Source organism: Myotis daubentonii, chromosome 13, assembly GCF_963259705.1.
Source record: "Myotis daubentonii chromosome 13, mMyoDau2.1, whole genome shotgun sequence".
In the NCBI taxonomy this organism is placed as follows: domain Eukaryota; kingdom Metazoa; phylum Chordata; class Mammalia; order Chiroptera; family Vespertilionidae; genus Myotis; species Myotis daubentonii.
Genome location: NC_081852.1, coordinates 8,297,434 through 8,313,258, shown reverse-complemented (window position 1 = coordinate 8,313,258; position 15,825 = coordinate 8,297,434). Strand labels below are relative to the sequence as shown.

The 15,825-nt window shown below is 44.7% G+C and overlaps 2 protein-coding genes across 8 annotated transcripts in view; one reads left to right on the top strand and one right to left on the bottom strand.

Moving 5' to 3' along the window:
- Positions 1-15,825, bottom strand: part of MARCHF8 (membrane associated ring-CH-type finger 8) — a 147,564-nt gene that overhangs the window by 104,955 nt on the left and 26,784 nt on the right. The gene's annotated exons all lie outside the window — the stretch shown is intronic.
- On the top strand, positions 2,940-7,553 carry LOC132214633 (heterogeneous nuclear ribonucleoprotein A1-like). The gene is made up of 2 exons (XM_059661969.1): positions 2,940-2,976; positions 6,458-7,553. Exons 1-2 carry the CDS (start codon positions 2,940-2,942, stop codon positions 7,498-7,500), a joined length of 1,080 nt encoding a protein of 359 aa, XP_059517952.1. The 3' UTR covers positions 7,501-7,553.

The window sequence follows — 15,825 nt, the reverse complement described above, 5'->3', positions numbered from 1 at the left end:
CCCAGAGCCTTCCTGAGCATTCACGGCATGTAAGGAAGCAGGCCTGCTTATATTTCTGCCTCCCTCCCTAGACTGTGGACTCCTTGAAGGTTCACGGTAATGAAGCCATGATTACAGTTACAGGCATAGATTTCAGCCATTTATCACAGGACAGTTCTGTTTGCTGTTGCTGGGAAACAAACTACCCAAAACTTAGTTATTAAACAGCAATGGTTTCCTGTTTCTCACAATTCCATGGGTTGGCTGGGCAGCTCTTCTGGTGCTCTGATCTGACTTCCCCATGCTGCACTGGGCCCAGGTCAGCGGGGACTGAGCTCAGTGAGGAAAAGCTGGGCCTCCCTTTCCATGCAGCCTTCCTGCCAGGCTTCTCCAGTGGCCGCAGCACCCCAAGAGGCTGGCACACTGCACATGGCGCCTCTGCCTGCAGCGGATCCGCTGGTGTCCCACTGGCCAGTTCAAGTCACATGGCAAAGCCCAGAGTCAAGGGTAGAAAAACAGACCCTACTGGTCCATGGGAGAAACAAGCAGTTGCAATGCCAGGGGCAGAAACATGGGGAGGTGATTCACTAGGGGCCCTTTTTATCCATTTACCACATATTGTTTTTGTTAGTTTTCTCTCTGATAATAATTATTTTTACTGGTAGTTTTAATGATAAAGTATTTTTATGCTTATTACTAGTACATCTAAAAAATTATGTTCTTTAACTTGTACCTTGGGGTGGGAGGGAGGGCAGCTCTGGGCTCTATTTCTACTTAGAATAACGGATCCAAAATAGTTCAAGGTTCAGAAACTAGAAATACTTCTGGCAACAATTCACACCACTTGAAGATCTCGTTTCTTCACAAACACGTGGCTCTTTGGAAGCACCTTTATTGAGTTGATAGAGGAAAAGAATTTTGTCCACGTTTTACAACAGAAAAGCTAAGGCAGTTATATTTCATGTGAAGTGCTTCCTGCAAAAGGAATCTCGGGACATCACACTATGTAATGTAGCATGTACTGCTGGCCCTGCGGCACCCTGCACCAGCCGTCACCTCCAGCTGGAGTGTCTTCTCTGCTTAAGCAGTGAGGTGAGAAACCAGAGCAGAGCTCGCCTCGCCTATTCACTCTTACCTCCCCCACCGTCTGAGATATGTCTGCCGGACAGGGCACATTTTCTTCAAATGCCACAGTCAGCTCTACCCTTGCTCATTCTGACCCACCCTCCTGGGATGCTCTCCACTCTGCCCACCAGCCCAAAAACTCCCTGGCCTTCAAAAAGTCCCTGAGATGAGCAACTCAAAGCTCATCTCCTCTGTGAGCAAATACAGGCCTACCTCGTTTCATTGCGCATCGCTTTCTTCTGCTTCACAGTGTTGTGTTTTTTACAAATTGAAGGCAACACCCTCCACCAGCAAAAAAGATTATAACTCGCTATATTATTGTCTGGAACTGAACCATAATATCTCTAAGGTATGCCTGTAAACAGCAAAGCAAGTTCCCCCGCCCCTTTCTTGCCACCCACAGCACTTAACCAATGTTCTTTACAATGTGACATTTAACCATATACAAAACGATTCTGCAGTATATGAGATGGTTAATTTTATGTACCAACTTGATTAGGCTACATTACCAAATTATCTGGTCAAACATTATTCTAGATCGGGGTCCTCAAACTGCGGTCCGCCGAAAACATTTATCCGGCTCGCCGGGTATTTTTGCCGCCGCTATGTGCACAGGAATTTGTTCATAGTTTTTTTTAAACAATAGTCCGGCCCTCCAACGGTCTGAGGGATAGTGAACTGGCCCCCTGTTTAAAAAGTTTGAGGACCCCTGTTCTAGATGTTTCTGTGAAGGTATATTTCTAGATGTGATTAACATTTAAGTCAGTAGACTTTGAGTAAAGCAGATTACCCTTCATAACTTGTGTAGGCCTCATCTAATCATTTGAGTCTTAATAAAAAAGACTGGTAGCCCCTGGAAGGAGAGAGAATTCTTCCAGCAGACTACCTTCAGGCTCAAACACCAGAATCTGGGTTCCCAGCCTACCAGCCTGCACTGCAGATTTTGGACTTGCTGCCCTCCCTAATTGCATGAGCCAATTTCTTAAAAACAATCTCTCTCTCCCCCCCTCTCTCTCTATACACACACACACACACACACACACACACACACACACACACACACACACATATATACATACTGAGTGGCCAGATTATTATGACCACCCCATCAGTACTTCATTGGGCCACCTTTTGCCTTCAATACTATGGCAATTCTTCTTGGCATTGACTCCACGAGATGTTGAAAGATGATGCGAGGAATCTGACACCATGCCTGATGAATTGCACTGTCCAGTTCTGTGAGATTTGATGGTTGTGGAACCAGCTGCCTGATGGCTCTTTTAACTTCGTCCCACAAATGCTCAATTGGACTGAGATCTGATGATTGTGGGGGCCACCTAAGCAAGGTAAAGTCTCCCTCATGTTCTTGAAACCACTCCTGCACAATACGAGCACCGTGGCACAGCGCATTGTCTTGTTGGAAGAAGCCATCTCCAGTGGGATACGCCATCAACGTGATAGGATGAACTTGATTAGCAACAATACTTGGGGATGTTGTACTATTCAGACGTCTATAATGATCTGGCCCTCTAGCAACTCCAGCACAAAATTATAGATAATTTGCCTACAAACGTCAGGTGGTCATAATAATCTGGCCACTCAGTGTGTGGGTGTGTGTGTATACATATACACATATATGCATATATACACACTATATATACATATACACACTATATGTGCATACACACTCTATATACACACTATATATGCATATGCTATATATGTATACATATAAACATACATTACATATGTATATACATATTATATATGTATACATACTATACATATGTATACATATATACACACACACAAATGGAGTCATACACTATATAACGATGTTGCAGTCCACGACAGAACAAAGCTGCGACGGTGGTATATGGTGGTATACTGTATAGCATAGATATGCAGCAGGCTATACCATCTAGTCCTATCTAATAAAAGAGAAACATGGTAATTGGCGTATGACCGCTACCCTTCCCATTGGCTAATCAGCGAGATATGCAAATTAACTGCCAGCCAAGACGGCGGCCCAGCAGCCAGGCAGCTTGAAACTAACATGAGGCTTGCTTGGTTCAGTGACGGAGGACTCCAACGTTCCCCGCCTGCCTTGCCGGCCTCTGAGCCTGCAGTTTAAGAAACATTGTAACAAATATAGAAGCTAAACAAAACCCCAGAAACCGGCTTTCAGCGAGCCCGGGATCTCAGAGCTGTATTTACACATTGTTTTGATTACAGAACAGAAACAAACCAGATACCTGCTTTCAGCAGCGGAAGCCTCAGAGCTGGAGCCAGAGCTAAACCTGGCCCAGAATAAAAAAGAAAAAGAAAAAAAGGAGCAGTTGGGAGCTTCAGTTGGCCTGAAAACAGCCCTCAGCCCCACACCCAGACTGGCCAGGCACCCCAGTGGGGACTCCCACCCTGAAGGGTGTGTGACCAGCTGCAAACAGCCATCATCCCCTCACCCAGGCTGGCCAGGCACCCCAGTGGGGACCCCCACCCTGATCCAGGACACCCTTCAGGGCAAACCAGCCGGCCCCAGGCCTCTATCCTATACAGTAAAAGGGTAATATGCCTCCCAGCACCGGGATCAGCAGAGCAGCGAGGCCTCCCAGCACCGGGATCAACGGAGCTGAGAGGCCTCCCGGCATCGGGATCAGCGTGACAGGGGGCAGCACCCAAACCCCCTGATCGCCCTGCGGCTCTGTGTGTGACAGGGGGCAGGGCCACAACCTCCCTATCCACCCTGCTCTGTTCGTGACAGGGGAAGGCGCCCCAACCCCCTGATCGGCGCTGCTCTGTGTGTGACAGGGTGCGGCGCCCTAACCGCCCCCCCACCCCCACGGGCCCTGCTCTGTGTGTGACGGGGTCGAGCCATAACCTCCCCATCGGCCCTGCCCTGAGTGTGAGAGTGGCGGCACCCCAACCACCTGATCGGCCCTGCTCTGTGGGTGATAGAGGGCGGTGCCCCAACCCCCTGATTCGCCCTGCCCTAAGTGTGACAGGGGGCGGTGCCCCAACTCCCCTAATCGGCCCTACTCTGTGAGTGACAGGGGGGAGCTCCTCAACCCCCTGATCGGCCCTGCTCTGTGCATGACAGGGGGGAGCTCCTCAACCCCCTGATCGGCCCTGCTCTGTGCATGACAGGGTACGGAGCCCCAACCCCCTGATGGGCCCTGCTCTGTGCGTGACAGGAGGCAGCGCCCCAACCCCCTGATTGGCTCTGCTCTGTGCATGACAGGGTACGGAGCCCCAACCCCCCTGATGGGCCCTGCTCTGTGCGTGACAGGGGGTGGCGCCGCAACCTCCCCATCGACCCTGCCTTGAGTGTGACAGGAGGCGGTGCCCCAACCCCCCAACTGGCCCTACCCTGAGCGTGACTGAGGGTGGCATCGCACCTCCCAATCCGCCCTGCTCTGTGCATGACAGGGGAAGGCGCCCCAACTCTCCAGTCGGCCCTGCTCTGAGCCCGACCAGGGGCTGCACCTAGGGATTGGGCCTGCCCTCTGCCACCTGGGAGCAGGCCTAAGCCAGCAGGGTGTTATCTCCCGAGTGGTCCCAGACTGCGAGAGGGCACAGGCCGGGCTGAGGAACCCCCCTTCCCCCCGAGTGCACAAATTTTTGTGCACCGGGCCTCTAGTTAGGTAAATATACTCTAAGGTGTTTGCACAATGATGAAGTCACCTAAAGATGCATTTCTCAGAACATATCCCGGTCATTAAGTGGTGCATGAATGTGTGTGTGTGTGTGTGTGTGTGTGTGTGTGTGTGTGTGTGTCCTATTGACTCTGTTTCCTTGGAGAACCCCAATATAATATACTCTATACTTTTAGATTATTCCTTGCAGCTTATAAAGCTTGGTCTACTTAAAAGGCTGAATTCTCTCCAGACTATTTCTTTAATAGTCCCTACAGTGTTCTATATAGACCAGGGGTGAAATATTCCTGAAACAGAAATTGGTGTTTCTTTATAACTAAGCTGTGCATTCTTCCAATTTCCTAACCTTCTGCCTCGCTGACTGTGATATGCATATAAACTCATAACACAGCAATACGGTGAGAGAGAGAAAGCAACATCAGCATCATTTTTCTATGGACAAATCCCAAAGGTGGTTAAAGGCTATTCAGAATGGGTTAATTCTAATATTATATTATTTGCACATGGATGGTAGAATTAAAAACTTTGGTTTACTCTCTGTTCTATGATCCTGAAATACATTATTTTTAGTCTTTTTTTTCCCCTCTAAATAGCACTCTCTAGTCAAAAATTATTTCAGCCAATCATCAAAATAATAACCCAAGACCTAATTTAAAAGTAATATATTTCACATAGCATGATATTCTCAAGATCCATCATGTTGTTACAGTATTTTTATATTACAGCAAAGTAGTTTTTCTATTGTATATATGTATCATATCTTTTTTTAAAATCCTCACCAGAGGATATTTTTTTAAATTGATTTTTAGAGGGAGAGGAAAGGAGAAAGAGAAACATCAATGTGAGAAACATCAATTGGTTGCCTCCTGTATGTGACCCGACTAGGGACCAAACCTGCAATCTAGGTATATGCCCTGACCAGGAATTGAACCTGCAACCTTTTATGGTACAGGAAGACGTTTCAACCAACTGAGCCACCTAGCCAGGACTATGTACTATATCTTCTTTATCCAATCATCTATCAAGCGAAATAAATCAGAGAAAAAGTCAAAAACCACATGATTTCACTCAAATGTGGCACGTAAAACTGAAAGCAACAAATAAACAAGAAAAGCAAACAAACCACATTGATGTCCGCCTTTCTGCTCCCTCCAGTTTAGTGCATTTCAAAAGTCTGTTTATTCCTGTTGAAAGCAAGCAGGTGAGGCCCAAGATGGAGATGCTCTTGCTAAACTCCATGTCGGCAAAACGAAACCTAACTGAGTCTCTGTGCTGGCTCTCCCAGAAAAGGAAGGCCTCGGTCTCCCAAAGGGCATTGGCCGGCTTGTCCCATTATTAGTACTTAATCCAGCTCCGAGGCGTCTCTCTGCCCCACATAAGGAAAGTAAGCCAGCCGTCACCAATCGGTAATGCCCCAGATAACCTTCTTACTCCTGCTCACTTTGGTCTATAAAACTCTCTCACCTTTTACAGCTCTTCGGAGCTCCTTCCTATTTGCTACGCTGGATGCTGCCCAATTCATGAATTGCTGAATAAAGCCTACTAGATCAATAAACTATGTGGGAATGTTTCTTTTCATATACCCAAACTTGGTTATGTCACTTGTACTCATTGCAATGGCATAATTTAACTTAATACTATGTAAACTGATCACAAGTCAGCAAAAACGTAGCTATAACATTAAGAAGTTATTATTTGAGATACGCTCCTTAGATCACTCCTTTCTGCCGGTGAACGCCGCGGAGTAAGCATCGTTGGAATTCCCCCTGTTGCAGTCATCACGTCTAAGTCTGAGTCTCCCAAGGAGCCGGAGCAGCTGCGGAAGCTCTTTATCGAAGGTTTGAGCTTTGAAACAACCGATGAGAGTCAGAGGAGCCATTCTGAGCAATGGGGAACACTGACGGACTGTGTGGTGGTGAGAGATCCAAACACCAAGCGCTCCAGAGGCTTTGGGCTTGTCACCTGTGCCATTGTGGAGGAGGTGGATGCAGCCATGCACGCGAGGCCACACAAGGTGGACGGAAGAGTGGTGGAACCAAAGAGGGCTGTCTCGAGAGAAGATTCTCAAAGACCTGGTGCCCACTTAACTGTGAAAAATATTTTTGTCGGTGGTATTAAAGAAGACACTGAAGAACATCACCTAAGAGATTATTTTGAACAGTATGGGAAAATAGAAGTGATTGAAATCATGACTGACCGAGGCAGTGGCAAAAAGAGAGGCTTTGTTTTTGTAACCTTTGATGACCATGACTCTGTAGACAAGATTGTCATTCAGAAATACCATACTGTGAATGGCCACAACTGTGAGGTAAGGAAAGCTCTATCTAAGCAAGAGATGGCTAGTGCTTCGTCCAGCCAAAGAGGTCGAAGTGGTTCTGGAAACTTCGGAGGTGGTCGTGGAGATGGTTTTGGTGGAAACGACAACTTTGGTCATGGAGGAAACTTCAGTGGTAGAGGTGGCTTTGGTGGCAGCCGTGGTGGCGGTGGATATGGTGGCGGTGGGGATGGCTATAATGGATTTGGTAATGATGGAAGCAGTTTTGGAGGTGGTGGAAGCTACAATGATTTTGGCAATTACAACAATCAATCTTCAAATTTTGGGCCTATGAAAGGAGGAAACTTTGGAGGCAGAAGCTCTGGCTCTTATGGTGGTGGAGGTCAATACTTTGCCAAACCACGAAACCAAGGTGGCTATGGCGGTTCCAGCAGCAGCAGTAGCTATGGCAGTGGCAGAAGGTTTTAATTACTGCCAGGAAACAAAGCTTAGCAGGAGAGGAGAGCCAGAGAAGTGACAGGGAAGCTACAGGTTACAACAGATTTGTGAACTCAGCCAAGCAGTGGTGGCAGGGCCTAGCTGCTACAAAGAAGACATGTGTTAGACAATACTCATGTGAATGGGCAAAAAAAAACCTCGAGGACTGCATCTGTGAGTAATTGTATAACAGGTTATTTTAGTTTCTGTTCTGTGGAAAGTGTAAAGCATTCTAACCAAGGGTTTAATGCAGATTGTTGTTTTTTTGGCACCCATGCTGTTGACTGCTAAATGTAATAGTCTGATCATGACACTGAATAAATGTGTCTTTTTTTAAAATGTGCTGTGTAAAGTTAGTTTGCTCTGAAGCCATCTTGGTAAATTACCCAACAGTGTGAAGCTAGAATTCCTTCAGGGTGATGCCAGGTTCCATTTGAAATTTATTTACAAACTGCTTGGGCACAGAAGCCATTGTCTTCGGAAACTTTGGTGTAGTTGAACTGACAGTTACTGTGTTGTGACCTGGAGTTCACCATGAAAAGGGTCACCCAAGCAGAGTCATGGAGTTTATTTAGTTATTAATGATTGTTGGCACATCCTATGCAATATACCTAAATTGAATTATGGTACCAGACAAAATTATAGATGGATATGAAGCTTGTGTATCATCCATTATCATGTGTAATCAACAAACGATTTACTATCCTCTTAAAAAAAAGAAGTTATTATTTCTATAAAAACTAAGTTGAATACTTTGGAAATTATTCATAGCGGCATATTACTTTTTTTAAAGTTTTTTGAAAAACTGGTTATAAGACTACAAAAGACTAGGAAATTCTGTACTCAGATTGCTTTGAAGTTGTTAAAGTCTCAAGCTACTTTAAAGAAACCAAAACTACAAAATACAGAAGTTACTATATGGACATAGTGTATACAAGAACAATGATTCTAATCAATGGGCCCATGCTCAAAGAAAAACTCGTATCTTCACTCAAAAGATTGGCCTTCCAAATTGCCTGGAACAATCCATTAGTAGCAGTTACCTTGCATCTGAATCCTTCCTGAAGTCAAGTTATTCTACCTAAAACTAAAATTCCCCTGTAGGGTAGCAAATATTAAAAAAAAAAAAAATTATATTCGTACCAGGTATTCACTATAGCACCATTTATAAGAGCAAGACTCTAACGACAATCCGAATGTCTATTAATATGGGAGTGGATGAATGAACTACAGCACATTCACACAATAAAATATGATAGAGCTGCAATGAAGGATATCTCTATATACTTGTATTAAATGACCTCCAGGAAATAATGGAAAGAGTAAAAGGCCAGGAGAGAAAATTATGTATAATTTACTAGTGTTCATCTAAGATTGGGTTGGCAGGCAGTCAGTACATGTAAGTGCACGTGCATGCATACATACTTGCTTATACGTTTAAATGGAATGGGGGGCGAGGGAGAGGAACAGAGTGGAGGGAACAAGGATCAAAGCTAGACTTTTTTTATTCTGCTTTGTTCTGTAGATTTGGCACTATGTGCTTTCCATAACAACAACAAGAAAATCTAAAAACTTTTTAATCCCTAAAATTTAAAAGCAAAAATGAAACAAACCTAAATATGTATTGACTCAGTGGTGTAATCATACAAAAAGAATTATTTCAAATGACTTAAAACACATTTTCGGCATAATCCCTAGAGCAGTGGTTCTCAACCTTCTGGCCCTTTAAATACAGTTCCTCATGTGTGACCCAACCATAAAATTATTTTCGTTGCTACTTCATAACTGTAATGTTGCTACTGTTACAAATCGTAATGTAAGTATCTGATATGCAGGATGGTCTTAGGCGACCCCTGTGAAAGGGTCGTTCGACCGCCAAAGGGGTCGCGACCCACGGGTTGAGAACTGCTGCCCTAGAGGAATCTATCCTAAGAATAAATATTATTAGGAACCAAGGGTTTCAGCATGAAATACAAATGTGAAAATAAAGTCCAACAGAAATCCACTAGTATATTCCTAAATTTGAATTGGAAAAATCAGTATGAAACTCATGAAGTATTTTCTCTTAAAAACATCTTTCCTAGTTCTGTCCACTGAAAAAGCCTATAAGCAACAACTTAACCTTTGTTATTCCGACTGTAATTCCTAAATACAAATTCCCCCTAAAAGGAACCAGGACTTGCTGAAGAAAGAGCCGTTTCCAGACCAACCATTGAAAATGCACAAAATGTTAGCCTGGACATCTTGTCATCAAAATGTCCATCAAAGATGTTCATGTCTAAAGAACCCAAGAACCATCCTAAAGGTACCCTCACTGGCCAGCAAAGGGACAATCTGATCAATAAAAATACCTGTAGTGGGTTTAAAATAATCAAATATGTTAAAATTCGTGTGTTCATAATGATACTGTTAAAAAGTCAAAAAGACATCAGTGGTCATCTTTGGAGACGGTAAGGGCCCTCCAAGAGCTGCAAATAAAGGGGAGAACCGCTCATGTAACCTCTTTTCCCTCGGGTATGTGTGCCTCTGAGTAAATAAGTAATTGACACAGAGAAACTTCTCCACAGAAGGACCACGGCGAATAAATAAGGAAATTAGGGAGAAATGATGAAATTAGAATAGAAACTCCTGACTAAATACGGCTGCTGCAAATTATAAGTGGCCACTAAAATCACAAAGAAAAACACAACCAGACACTATGTGCTGTTGGAAAGTATGCTTGCAACAAAAACAAACCTAAATCAATCTGAATCTCTAAATCTAACGTTCAGTTGACAGGAAACAAGGGGTGGGGAGGCAGATAAACATCTTAAATGACACCAGTGGGATGCATTCAGCAAAACTGCATGGACAACTCCACAAGAAAAGTGACAGGATTTCCTCAGTAAATACATTTCAAGAACAAAGACAATAAATAAGAGGAACCTAGTAGGTTAAAATATTTTAAAGATCAACTGAATATAATGTGTAGATGGACCTTATTTAGACCCTGATTTATATAATCAACTGCAAAAGAGTGTGAAATAACTTAGGGATGATTGTGATATTGTGATTAATTTCAAGAAAACAGCTCTTACCTTTCAGTGGAAATACTGAAATATTTAGCTAAAATGATATAATAACTAGAATTTGCCTCAAAAATGCAGTGGGAGAGGAGGTACAAGGAAATAAAAAAGGCTGTGAGGCCCAGTCGGTGGGACTCAGTGGCTGAGTATCAAACTATAAACCAGGAGGTCACAGTTCAATTCCTGGGCAGGGCACATGCCCGGGTTGCAGCTCAAATTCCCAGTTGGGGGCATGCAGGAGACAGCCGGTCAATGATTCTCTCTCATCATTGATGTTTCTACCTCTCTCTCCCGCTCCCTTCCTGAAAGCAAATACACACACACACACACACACACACACACCAGAGGCCCAGTGCACGAAATTTGTGCACGGGGGGGCGGGGAGGGCGCGGGTCCCTCAGCCCAGCCTGCACCCTCTCCAATCTTGGACCCCTTGAGGGATGTCCAACTCCCGGTTTAGGCCCAATCCTGGTGGGCATCTGACAGTCGGATATCCCTCTCACAATCCAGGACAGCTTGCTCCCAACCGCTCACTTGCCTGCCTGCCTGATTGCCCCGAACTGCTTCTGCCTGCCAGCCTGATCACCCCTAACCACTCCCCTGCCGGCCTGGTGACCCCTAACTGCTCTCCCCTGCTGACCTGGTCACCCCTAACTGTCCTCCTCTGCAGGCATGGTCGCCTCCAACTGCCCTCCCTTGCTGGCCTGATCACCCCTAACTGCCCTTCCTTGCCAGCCTGGTCGCCCCCAACTGCCCTCCCCTGCAAGCCTGGTCCCCCCCCACAACTGTCCTCCCTGCAGGCCTGGGTCCCCCCGCCCAACTGCCCTCCCCTACAGGCCTGGTCCCCCCAACTGCTCTCTGCTTCAGGCCTGGGTCGCCCCCAACTGCCCTCCCCTGCAGGCCTGGGTCCCCAACAACTGCCCTCTGCTGCAGGCCTGGGTTCCCCCCACAACTGCCCTCTGCTGCAGGCCTGGGTCGCCCCCAGCTGCCCTCCCCTGCAGGCCTGGGTCACCCCCAACTGCCCTCCCCTGCAGGCCTGATTCCCCACAACTGCCCTCCCCTGCAGGCCTGGTTCCCCCCAACTGCCCTTCCCTACAGGCATGGTCCCCCCAACTGCCCTCCCCTGCAGGCCCGGGTCGCCTCCAGCTGCCCTCCCCTGCAGGCCTGGTCCCCCCCCAACTGCCCTCCCCTACAGGCCTGGGTCCCCCCCAACTGCCCTCCCCTGCAGGTCTTATCTCCCCCAATTGCCCTCCCCTGCAGGCCTGATCGCCCACAACTGCCCTCCCCTGCAGGCCTTATCGCCCACAACTGCCCTCCCCTGCTGGCTATCTTGTGTCCACATGGGGGTGGCCATCTTGTGTGTTGGAGTGATGGTCAATTTGCATATTACCTCTTTATTATGTAGGATTAGAAGCCTCATGCACAAAATTCGTGCAAGGGTCTTGGCCCTCCCACCCTGGCTTTGTCTAGAAGGTCATCCATTCTAATTAGCATCTTAGGCTTTTATTATTATAGATATGTAGATATATAGATATAGATATATTTTTTCTTTTAAAGGCTGTGAGTGGATAGAGATAGGGTACGGACACACATTAGTTCATTGTACTACAGGATGCCCCAAAAACATCTATATACACTTTGAATAATTATTGATCCAATGGGTTAAATCTGAAAAGAAAGAAACATCAATTGAGCTATCAGAAAAAAAATGTGCATACTTTTTTTGGGACACTCTGTATTCCCCCACTTCTGTATATACTTGAAATTTTCCATAACTCAGTTTTGAGAATTTGATGAATTACTTTACATCTAGATGTTTTAAGTTAATAATAACATGTTCATGGTTCACACAATTTTTCCCTTCTACAGTTCTTTCAGCATAAGTGGCAATACTGATTTATACTGTTTCACTGTCTGCCCTTGGGAATACATGCCCCTTACTTCTCTAAATTATAAACTAAAAGCACAGAGCCTGCTACATAGGAAGTGCTCAATACATTTAAATGTATACATTCTGTTTGTTAATCATCTCCCTTGCTCTGGTAAACCCTCCAATAACTTTGGGCTGCTGATTCAATCTGTGATAAAGAATGAGTAAATCTTACCAAGTACAAAAAAAATAAGACAGAAAATCCAAAACCCTGCATTTAATCTTTTAAATCTATATTCCACAAATTAAACTTATTCTTTTTTTATTGTGGTAAAAACCAAGTAATAAAATGTATCAAATTAACCATTTTAGGTTTATAGTTAAGCAGTGTTAAATATTGTATATCACATTGTTAGGAAAAGATCTCCAGAACTTTTTCAACTTGCAAAACTAGAACTCTATGCCCATTAAGCAAAAGGTGCTTATTCTTAATACTTCCTATCCATTGCCTATTCTATCCTCTACATGTCTCTCGCTACCACAATGGCCTTTGCAGTATAATTCTTAGGACAATAAACCAGCACATTTATATTTAAAAAAAAACACACACACACACAAAAACTAGTTCTTAAAGGAACTGTGAGGTTAGAAGTCTGACTGTGAACAGAAGGTCCAAAACCCCGATGCAGAGAGGATAGACAGGGCTGGATGTGGCTGCAGGATCGCTCCAAATAGCATGAGGGGCCAGAAGAGGCGGCCACAGCTAAGAAGTCAAATGAGGCAGTGTTGACTACAGAAGCAATAGTCCTTTCACGTCTGCCTTCAGCAGAGGCTTACCACTCCTCTCAGTGTCCTATAACAATGACGGCAAAACCGCTGGGAATACACAGCGCCAATCTAAGATGAGGTGTTTGGGAAAGCACTGCACCAAGCCTTACTCAACAGACTTGTAGTTTACTATGCCTATTCAGACCTACAAAATAATAATGATGATGATGATGATGTGATGGCTTAGTAACAATAACCTACCATAGTGTAAGTGTTTAACAAACGTATAAGAAAAAGGATCAATAGTACTTTCTGCCTATTACTATAGTTTTAATTAACTTTGGCATTTCTACCTTTGGAAGATGAACCCTGAGTCAATTACTACCTTTGAAAAATCATTTTCATACAAAATTATTCTTCCTAATAAGCACAACTCCCAGCTAAGCCTGCACAGGAACCACTCCAGGAAAAACAGATTTTTCTTTTTTCTTTTTCATGGCAGGGTCAGACTTGCCAAGAGCTTGTTTACATAAACACACTCTGAGACACACACACACCAAACACACGAGAAATGTTATGCAGGGGACTCATTCTAAAGCAAGAGCCTACGTTTAATGCAAAGAAAGCCACAGAGCATTGAGAACAGAGTGTGGCTTGGAAGACAACAGGTGTCTATCACTCACACTATGCTGCATAAAACAAGGGAGCTGCAAATAGAGTTAAAGACGCTTTTCCAAAAGATTCTGTGGAACAATAAAACTGGAGAACCTGGCAGCACAAGCAGCAGCAGCTGTGAGCCACAAAGCTGAGAGGAGCATTGGTGACGATGCCCATCCTGGTGGCTCCGCCATGCCGGCGGCTCTGTGAACACAACGACTACACTGGCAGCCATGGTGGCACTTCTGAGGCTGGGCACAGGGTGGGAGCACCCAGCTGGGCCTTCAGCACCACAGACTGTTTGTGTGGGTACGTGTGTGTGTGCATAAACACACAGGTCTATGTGTGTGCAGCAGCCACTATTCACAGTGCAGCTGGAGAGCATCCAGGAAGAAAATGGGGGTAACCCACAAAGGAACTGTCACTCTTCCTCTACTGACTGATCTTTTATTACTATTTTATAGTAACACAAATAAAACCTACTTTTTGAAGAAATAAAATATACATAAAGTAGGACATTTTGAGGCCTAACAGGAAAAAAATATGTAGCAAAATACGGAATTTATAATAAAGCCTCATTCATGCTTTGACAATTCTTGCTATTTTAAATCAACTAAATATCCCATGTGAATGTATCTTTAAAAAGAAAAGGTGTGGTTTAAAAAGTAATTTTCTGGCAATTTCAATTATTTGAGAAGAACATAAATTTTAGGAAAGGAATGAAAAACTTTGCCTTGTTCTAATCATTTGTTACTAAATGTATCATAAACTTAAAAGGCCACTGGAGGCAGCACAATGTAAGATTACAAGGCTGAGAGTCAGGGAACTTGCTCTGAGACCTGGGCTTGCACCAGGCCTGAGCCCGAGCCTGAGGCTGAGAGCTTACTGCTCCCCAGGCCAGGTCCACACACTGCATACGCTAAGTCAATCCTCGTAATCCATGAGGCAGGTCCTGCTGTTAGGTCCATTTCCCTGAGATCCAGGGAAGCGGACGGGCGTGCTCAGGATTCCTCGCTGGTGGGGGCTCGCCCAGAAGGCAGCAGCAGCAAGCCGAGCCACGGACTCTGCTCCAAATCAGCAGGCTCGGAAGACCGGGCCTCCCTTACTCCCTCGTGAGAAGGGCTTCTTGTGCCCCTTTGCCTTTATGTTTTTAACTGCAGGGCTCTTAGAATGTGACAAATGTGGAAAGTGTTTTGCAAACTGCACAGTGGTATACAGATGACAGTTAAATGTCTACTGTCCAAAACATGCTGTGGTTTTTCATTTGACTTTGTATTCTAGAACACAGTATTACTGATTCATACCAAAATTGTTTTCAATGGACAGACACCAGGAGAGTGAGGGCATGAGCGGGGTGGGGGATGGGGAGATAATGGGGGGATAAGGACACGTATGTAATACCTTAATCAATAAAGAAAAAAATGGAGAAAGAAAAAAATTGTTTTCAGTTCATTGCAAATGCTCTTACATTTCAGTAAATATGAACATCACATCTCTGAGATAAAAACCTCCATTAATATGACTAGAAATCTACATTTCCTTCTTGGCTATAATCCCAGAAACAACAAAAAATTGCAAATGTGCATTACATTTATCACAGTTTTCACACAAGAATAAGCAGGATAGGAATTTTTAATTTCCCAAACTTGCTTTCATGCAAGTAGGGGGCTTTTATTTTTATAGTGTTCATGGTTCAAAAAAGAATACTAAACAGCTTAGAAGGATATAAGCTACACATGGCACCATGGCACCCAGCTGAGGGAGGGCTATGGTCAGTCATGTCTTGGTTGCATGAGCCTTCCTTGCCCCAACACACAGAAAGCCCTCAGACCCACAGGTAACCAATACTCTGGCTGGGGAGAGACTAGTTAGGTGAGCTGGCAAGTGAAATCTGGACACACAGGGCCAGAATCCATACCGGGAATTGGGCACATATTAAAGGGAGTTGAAGTTGAA

What these genes read in the sequence shown, in the direction of transcription:
- LOC132214633 (XM_059661969.1), top strand. Translation starts at nt 2,940, where the DNA reads ATGTTGCAGTCCACGACAGAACAAAGCTGCGACGGTG. An exon ending in AGAACAAAGCTGCGACGGTG is followed by an intron (nt 2,977 to 6,457) that starts GTATATGGTGGT and finishes TTATTATTTGAG; the next exon opens with ATACGCTCCTTAGATCACTC.